The 9,133-nt window shown below is 46.0% G+C and overlaps 1 protein-coding gene across 1 annotated transcript; it reads right to left on the bottom strand.

Annotated features, from left to right (window-relative positions):
• Nucleotides 1–2,874: 2,874 nt before the first annotated feature.
• Nucleotides 2,875–8,555, bottom strand: LOC105066959 (olfactory receptor 5P3-like). The gene has a single exon (XM_074371978.1). The coding sequence runs from the start codon at nucleotides 4,072–4,074 to the stop codon at nucleotides 3,292–3,294; it is 783 nt and encodes a 260-aa protein (XP_074228079.1). The 5' UTR covers nucleotides 4,075–8,555; the 3' UTR covers nucleotides 2,875–3,291.
• Between the last annotated feature and the right edge of the window lie 578 nt (nucleotides 8,556–9,133).

Raw genomic sequence — 9,133 nt, 5'->3', positions numbered from 1 at the left:
TGGGGGTAATTAGGTTTACCTATTTATTTTTTAATGTAGGTACTGGGGATTGAACCCAGGACCTTGATGAATGCTAAGCAAGCGCTCTACCACTGAGCCATACCCTCCCCCTTTCCTACCAGATTTCTTGGCGCCCTAATTCCAAACCCCAGCTCTGTAAGACACACGCCCTGCCCTCAGGGATTTTACAGTCTGGCTGGGGACACAAAGTCTGCACGCTTAAAACGATTATAAATGTCTTTAAAGGGGACTTGGGGGTTCCAGAGGCTTTAAAGGCACAGAGAGCCAGAGTTCAGAGTGATGACAGGGCTGTCCAGAGCTGTGGAGAGAGCCTGAGCTCTGGACCCCGCCGGTTTCGGCTGCATCCTGAGGCTGCAATTTCCTAGCTACGTGACCTTCTCCACGAAATGAAGGCTGCAATAAAGTCTAGGAGATAAATGAGACTCTGTTCTCTGCTCCACAAACAGACTCATGGACATAGAAAACACACTTATGGTTACCAAAGAGGGAAGGAGGAAGGGAGAGGAATAAGTTAGGAGTTTGGGATTAGCAGATACAAACTACTATATATATAAAATAGATAAACAAGATCCCACAATACAGCACAGGGAACTATCTTCAATATCTTGTGATAACTTATAATGAAAAAGAATTTAAAAGAGAGTATGTTTACATGTGTATGACTGAACCACCATACCGTACACCGGAAACTCACACAGCATTATAAATCAACTATACTTCAATAAAAACAAAACAAAACAAAAAAACCCAGGTGTTAGCAGCTGTCAGGAACACTCAGGGACCTTGCTTTCCTAACCTGAGGAAGGGACAGTTCATGGCCTTCTGGCTTTATAAAACAACGCTGTTTCTCCTCCCACATCCTCAGGTCTGAGGTGTTCCTAGGCTGGGCTGGGCTGGGCTTACTTAAAGCAAATTTTTCTTCCTTCCTTCCTCCCTCCCTCCCGCCTGCCCTTGTGTGCTCTCTCTCTCTCTTACTTTCTTTTTTTCACTTTCAGCACTCTGTCTTTGTTTTCTGGTAGTTTAGCATTTTTTTCTTTAACAAAGACAAACCAGAGCACAGAGGAAGCAATGGGGAATTCTCTCTGTAGGAGTCAGAGAAGTTCCCCAGAAGAGGTTGCATTAAGGCTGGGACTAGAATGATAACCAAAGATCTGTCCGGCTGACAAAGGCCTGGGGAAGCACATTCCAGGCTCCAGCAGGGGGAACATGAGCAAAGGAAGAAGTATGCACAGATGCATGACGTGTTCAGGCCAGGCCAGCTGACTGGTTGTGGCCGCGGGGTAGGTGTTTGGTGGGAACAGTAGGGGTGCTCCCTAGAAATTAGATTGGGACAGGCTTGTAAAGATAATACTAAGAAGTTGAGAATTTTCTCCGTGGGCCAAGGGTTGCAAACTCACATGCCTGCAAGGACCACTCAGACAACTTACGTGAGTGAAAAATGTATTCTTTCTCCATGGACACACTTTTTTTGGGGAGGGAGGGGTTAACAGTACCCCTGTAGGGACATTCTTCCCATTCAGAAAACAGATGTTATTGTCATTCATTCAAAGAGTGCCCACCGAGTGTCTTCCCGGCACTGCCTACTTGTTTTGACACGTGTGGACCTAGGCCTTTGTTTTCTTTTCTCAGTTTTGCTAGACATATGAATATTACATTTTCTCTACTATTATGAGAAACTCAGGGCATGACAAACAGGCAACAGATACTCTAAGAAGAGTGGTGGGGAAAAATGGGAGCGGGGAGAATTGGAGAACCTGGGGCCTGCTTAAAAGGGCATCTCTGACTCGGCGCCAGACGATTGGCTATGCTGGGAACAGGACTAGTGGAGTGCGCTCATTCAGTTTTTCTTCCCAGGGAAACTGGGAACATGGGTTTTAAAAATGTGGTCTCATCAAAAATTTTTTGTGTGGGCTGGAAAATTGAAACTTGCTAGATGCTGTCCACACACAACCTGTGGGCAGGGTGCATCCGCGTGGTGGGTGAGTCATCAGCCCTCTGCCAGGCTCTGCTCCAGGCCGTAGGCAGCAGGAGAGGGGTGGCCAGGACTGCTAGACGCCTATCTGGTATTCATTCTCCTCTTCCTTTTTAAAAACAGAATCCCAAGATAGTCAAGGTGGCATGTGCCCCGCTAATAATCGTATTTCCCAGCTTGGTCAAGTCATATGGCTCCCGTGTGACTAAGTTCTGGCCAATGAGAGGCCAATGGCTGTGCTTGGGTGTTACTGAAAAGGCTACAAATAGGGGATAGATAGCTGGCACTTTCCCCAATTCCTCCAGCTTTCTTCTTCAAACATTAAAGTGAAGGATAGGAAAAACTGTGCTTATTGTCTGTGAGATGCATTCATCAGAAAAAGGCAATATAGTGTATAGTTTGAGAACATGGTTTCTGGAACCAGACTGCCTGGATTCAAATTCTGGCTCTGTTTCTTATTATCTGTGTGACCTTGGGCCAGTTACTCAGCCTCTCTGTGCTTCAGATTTCTAAGGGATAATAATATTGTCCATTTCAAGTGCTTGTTGTGAAGATTAAATGAGTTGATATGTGTAAGACATTTATTTATTTAAAAAGATTGAAGTATAGTTGATTTACAATGTTGTGTTAGTTTCTGGTGTACAGCAAAGTGATTCAGTTACATATATGTGTGTGTGTGTGTGTATATTCTTTTTCATATTCTTTTCCATTATGGTTTATTACCAGATACTGAATATAATTCCCTGTGCCATACTTAGGACCTTGTTGTTTATCTATTATATATATAGTAATTTGTATCTGCTAATTCCAAACTCCTAATTTATCCCTCCCCTACTCCCTTTCCTCTTTGGTAACCATAAGTTTATTTTCTATGTCTGTGAGTCAGTTTCTGTTTTGTAAATAAGTTCATTTGTATCATATTTTAGATTCTACATGTAAATGATATCATACAGTATTTGTCTTTCTCTTTCTGATTTACTTCACTTAGTATGATAATCTCTAGGTTCATCCATGTTGCTGCAAATAACATTATCTCATTCTTTTTATGGCTGAGTAGTATTCCATTGTACACACACACATATATATATATATATATATATATACATACATACATAAATATATGTATGTATATATATACACCACAACTTCTTTATGATATGTGTAAGGCATTTAAAATAATGTTGGCACATATTTCCCTCTATCCAAGTGTTAATATTATCCATGCTTTATGTTGTGTCCACCATGTTATGGCTTGGGATAGAATGTCCCACCCTCAGTTAGGAAGGCAGCATGCCAAATCATCTCCTCTTTAATGCAGCCTTCACATCTTTATTCCTCAGGCTGTAGATCAGAGGGTCCAGCATGGGGATGACCACAGTGTAGAAGACAGACACAACCTTGTTCTGTTCCATGGAACTGGGAGAGCGTGGCTGAGTATACGTGAAGGTGATGGTGCCATAGAAGAGACAGATGACGGTGAGGTGGGAGGCACAGGTGGAGAGCGCTTTGCTCTGAGCCTTAAGGGAATGCATCCTGCAGATAGTCACCAGCATGTAGGCATAGGAGACCAGGATAATGGTGATGGTAAAGAGGATAATCGTGGCAGAAGATGAGAAGATGATGAATTCAACCTCAGCAGTGTCTGCATAGGCAAGTTGAAGCACAGTGGGGAGGTCACAGAAGTAGTGGTTAATGATGTTGGGACCACAGTAGGGCAGCTTGAAGATGTACCCAGTCAGCAAAGCTGAAATGGCAGCAGAAGCCGTGTAGGTGGCTGCCACCAGCTGGACACACAGACTTTGGGACATGATGGTGTGGTAGAGGAGAGGGTGGCAGATGGCAGCGAATCGGTCATACGCCATGGTGGCCAGGAGCAGACACTTGGCCGTACCGTTCAGAGTCATGAGGGCCATCTGGACCACACAGCCTGCAAAGGAGATGGACTGGCCTGAGGTGAGGAAGCTCTCCAGCAGCCTGGGGGTGTTCACCGTGGAGAAGGAGGAGTCTATGAAGGAGAGGACACTCAGGAAGAAGTACATGGGCGTGTGGAGCTGTGGGTCTGTGTGGATCAGAGTGATCATGGCCAGGTTGCCGGTGAGGGTGACCAAGTAGACGAACAGGAAGGGCACAAACAGGATGCCCTTGAGCCTTGCCTGCTCTGTGAGCCCCAGCAGGAGGAACCGGGCGACTGGGGTGCAGTTCTCCACTGTGGGGCACGTGCCACTGCAGAGACACCAAGTAAGATCTACTTGTACCCTGAGGCAGACCTGGGGTCAGTGCCTGAAGCTCTTTTAATGCCCTCAGAGCAGGCAGCCCCACGGGAAGGGGAGGGGATACTGGCGTGAACTGAACACCTACTACAAGTCACGTGTTCACTCATTTCCTAAACAGCTGTTGAAACTTCATACATGCTTTCACATTTAAATATTAATGCCCTTTATATTTAGTGAGATTACCCGTTTGCCCAAGGTAAGAGAGCTAGTTCATAAAGAAAGTGGGATTAGAACTCAGTCCAGTTCATAATCATACGCTTGTTATATAGTTGTAATTATTTTCTGCCTCCAAGTTCCCTGTTCCGTGGGGAACTGGCATCCTTAGCACGTTTTGGGGGGGTGGTGTGTTGGCCGAGAGAGGGAATATATGAAAAGATGAATTTGGAATTTATTTGGGGGCCGAGGCTCCAACAGTGCCAGTCCCCAAGGCCAGGGACACAGAAAATAGGCCTAAAGTCATCAGAATACAAGGTGACTCAGTAGAGCAGTCATTCCCTCAGTGCTGTGGGTTGAATTGTTTCTCCCATAAAAGATTGGCTGAAGTGCTAATGCCTGGGACCAGTGAACGTGACCTTATTGGAAACGGGGTCTTTGCAGAAGCCATCAAGTCGAGTCGCACTCCATTAGGGTCGGTCCTTAATCCAGTGGGACTGGTGTCCTTATAAGAGGAGAAAACGGAGATACAGAGAGGACAATGCCGTGAGAAGACACAGGCAGAGGGTTTGTTTATTTAATGGATTATTTATTTAATGGGGACTGAGCCCAGGACCTTGTGCATGCTAAGCATGGCTCTATCACTGAGCTGCGTCCTCCCTCTTCTTGCTTTAAGCCCCACAGTTTGTGGTACTTCGTTACAGCCTCCCCACGACACTAATGCACCCAGCAGGGGACACGCCTGGCTATTGATGGAGGTCTTCTGAGTTGTCAGGAGATGGAGCTTTCTGGTCTCTCTATAGTAACAGAGCTAATCATCCAAGGAGAGAAAATGAAATGAAATAAATTAAAACAAAGTCTGTTTTATTATTTACAACTAAGAAAAATATTTACTTGGGAGAATAGGCAGCTACAGTAAATATGACAACTCTAGTCTGACAAAACCACGACGAATGTCTTGTGCTTTGGCTACAAACAGTGAATGAAGGCAGTAGGACACGCCAGATTTGTGGCACTGGAGTCCAGGGCAGGGTGCAGTTCTCAAGACAGAGCTGGAGGTGAGCTTTCTAACCAGAGAGCACAGGTCGGCGAGTTCTCGCCTACCTCCTTAACCTCCCCAGAACGGATCTCATGTTTATGTAGGTTCTCTCGGCTCCTGTCGTGCCCCCAAGAATTTGCCTTCAGGGATCCTCACTGTCTGGGCTTTCAAATAACCGACGCTGCTATCGTGAGGGGAAGCCCTTGTATGGGATACGGGCCAGGATCTGCTCTAATTGGTTGGACGTCAGTTCTGATTGGTTGAGCGCAGGTTCTGGGTGTTGGAGCATCTGTCCTGATTGATTGGTGCCCAAGGCATGCTGGTTATTAATGCTTGGAATTCTGTATTGTCTGAATGAGGCATAAGGCAGGGCCCCTTTGAGAGTATCTCAGGACAGCCAGAGATAGGTGGCCTCTGATCAAAGCCGGTAATGTGGCTTTGTGCTATCAACATCTATTGACAACACTTGGCCTCCTGAAATGTAAAAAATACGTATGGACTTTACCTGTGGGGAGCACCACTGGGGATGCCTCACCTCTGCTCCACGTGTTTCCTTCCCCAAAGACGGATATCCACAGCGTAACACTCCTGACCCCTATTGTCCTGCAGGAGGGAGGCCTTTTGTGATCAGTGAGTTTGGGTTAAGGCACTGGATGTGTGTAGTTCTGTTTTGCTCTCTTCTTTGCTCATTGGAAGCACAGTAGTGCTCTGCTCCTCTGTAATGTAGGTCTTAAAACTAGGTCATGAAGCCCGTCTCATTTTTAAGAGGACCACTTACAGGCATGGATCATGTCCTGCAGCACCAGGTGGTGTCAGTGACGCAGGTGGAGCTTTGCTCTCTCTCTGCCTCGCTTCTACCTTTTCTCTCTTAACTGGTTCAGAATTTGCATAGAGAGGAGGGATGCTGGTCCCTGTGGTCCTTAAAGACCTCAGCACAGAGAAAGCGCGAAGGACGCTGGCAGGGGAGCTTTGCTTGGCCTGTCTCTTCAGTGATCCCATGAACCTGGCTCACAGGTCTCTGGCACACTGATGGAGTTGAGTGAAAGTGTGCGTTGGCCAAAACACTGGGTGTCAGTGAACTTTGGAGGACCCTGGATTCACAGGAATAATTCCTGGATGAGAGAAGACAGCCACCTCCAGTTCCTCTGCTGGGAAGTTGATGAGGGGCTGCTACGGCCATGAGAATGCATAAGAATGTTCAAGTGTCCTGACATGAAAGAAAAGAGGAGGCTTAATCAAAGTCAGAAGAGGGGCTGCTTATGAAGGTGGAGGCCATCTCAAGATGGGAGAGTCCCTAAGAGCGTCTGAAGATCTCCCGTTCCCGTGGACATCTTACAGAGCCGTGGATGGGTACCAGTTCCCTCTCTGACAGCTCTGCTCTTTCCTTGGGCACAGGATGGGAACTTGCCACTTTTGGCTATAGCTTTAATTGCTTGATATTTGTGTGTAAAGTACAGTGATTAGCAGTTTGTAGTCTCAGCTAATTTCACAAATACATTTTCTTTTGATAGAATGAGCTGCGGTGAAAGGGTGAAGAAACTGGAGTTTTCAGACCCTCAGGTTAGCCCAGGCACTATTCATTCTTTGCTTTTTAAAAATAAACACTTACTAACCAATACTGGTCATTGTTAACTATAAGGAAATACTGTCCAGCTTCTGGAGGACTGGCGTTGAGAGCAGAGTCCTGTAAGTGGGGAACTGTTGAAGGATTTCAAGCAGGATGGTGACATGGTCAGACTAAGCTGCTAAAATGAATTCAGGGGAAGTTAGAGGGGAGGCAGGGAGCTACATTAAGCAGCTGATCATAGTGGCCTTGGCTGGGGCAGTGTTATTTACTGATTGACAAATAATCGAGTCCTATTGTTAGTACTGGAGACACAGTGGTGGTCAAGGTAGGTGAGTTCCTTGCTCTCAGAGAGATTGGAAAGATTAGGGAAATAGTCAGGAGATGGATTTATTTATTTACTTGCTCACGAATTGGATACATGGGCTGAAGGAGAGTCTAGATGACGACCAGTTTCCTGGTTTGGGTAATGGAGTGAAAAATGTCATGTCACTCATTCTGACAGGTAAACAGGTTGGAGGGAGGGATGTGGTGAGTTCCATTTGCGATGGAGTTTGGGAGAGCCAAGGACACGGGTCCAGGAGACAGGTGGGTATTCCATTTTGAAGCTTAGGAGGGAGTTCTGTGTAGGAGATGGAGGTTTGAGAGTCAAGGGATGTGTTCAGTCATTCAGAATATAGTCATTGTGCATCACTGTGTGCCCGGCACTGTGTGGGAAGTGAGGATCCAGTGGTAAGGAAAGAACAGACGTGGTGCCCATTCTTGTGGAGTTTATAGAGTTTAGAGGGGAAGACAAACATTTATGATATAATCACACAAATTATTGAAAAATTGCAACTGGTACAAGAACTCCAATGTAGAGGTACTTAATGCTATAAGCCTGGAACTTTGACTCAAGGCGACTAAGGAGGATTTTCCCCCGGAGAAGTTTTCCATAGGAAAGAAGAGTGAGGACAACCTATGCAAAGGCCCTGAGGTCTGAGAGAGCCCAGAGAGGAAGAGGAGCTGAATAAAGGGCCAGTGCTGGTAGAGGGCAAGGAGGGAGAGTGTGCAAGCTGAGGCCAGCAGGCAGGCAGTGTTTTGTAACGTTCATTGGATGCTTCCTGTGTGTCAAGCACTGTTCCAAACACTATTAATTTATTTAATCCTCTCACCAACCTTATGAGATATACTATTGAAATCTTTATTTTACGCAGGAGGAAATCCAGGCACGAAGAAGTTAAGGGACTTTTGCAAAGGCTCAGCTGGCAGGTGGCAGTGCTGGTGTCTGAGTTCACGTGGTCAGGTTCTAGAACTACATTATTATTATTATCTAGCAGCCTAGACCATGTTAAGGATTTTCTCTTTTTAGGGGATGCCATTAAAGAATGTTCACCAGGGAGATGACATGGCCACATTTGCATTTTGACAAGATCATTCTACATACAGTTGTGGGGAAATGATGGGAGGAGGCTCAGCAGAGCAGTGAGACTGTTGGGGAGGACACTGAAGTCGTCAAGGAGGGACTGACAGCTTAAACCAGAGTTGGGGGTGGGTAGTGGAGACAGACAGAGGTAAATGGATCTGACAGATGTCTGCCTATAAACATGTCAGGATTTGGTGATGGACTGAAGGTGCCAGTGTGAGGAGGAGAGCAGTGTCAGGTGAACTCCCAGGTCTCTGGTGTGCAAAGTAAAGCTGATACTTGAAGCTAAGAGGGGACAGAATGTGCCAAGGAGAGTGTGAGCTGTAAAAGCCAAGAGGCCCCATGGTAGAACTCTAAGGAAATTAATTGCAAATTTCCTGCACACTACTTCTGAGCTCTGATTTTTCCCCGCTCACTTAGGTGCTGGGGCTGTTGATCAGATCTGAATAGTGTGAGCACGGTTTATGAGAAAGCGAGGATAAAGGAGGGTAAGCCTTTACTGGTATTAGGGTTCCACCTCTCAGCCCACTTACCTGTGGTTGAGCAGAGACCATCCATCCATGAGCCTTGTTTTTTGAAGACTCTTGGGGGTGTTCCTCTCCCCTTTTCATTGATTGCCTCTGTCCAGCTTTCTCAAGAGAACTTCTCAGACAGTGGTAACAAAGCTTTGAGATTCCTTATTGCTGGGAAGTCTCCTGCCTTTCAT

Source organism: Camelus bactrianus, chromosome 10, assembly GCF_048773025.1.
Source record: "Camelus bactrianus isolate YW-2024 breed Bactrian camel chromosome 10, ASM4877302v1, whole genome shotgun sequence".
NCBI lineage: Eukaryota > Metazoa > Chordata > Mammalia > Artiodactyla > Camelidae > Camelus > Camelus bactrianus.
This window is presented reverse-complemented; position numbering and strand designations above follow the sequence as displayed.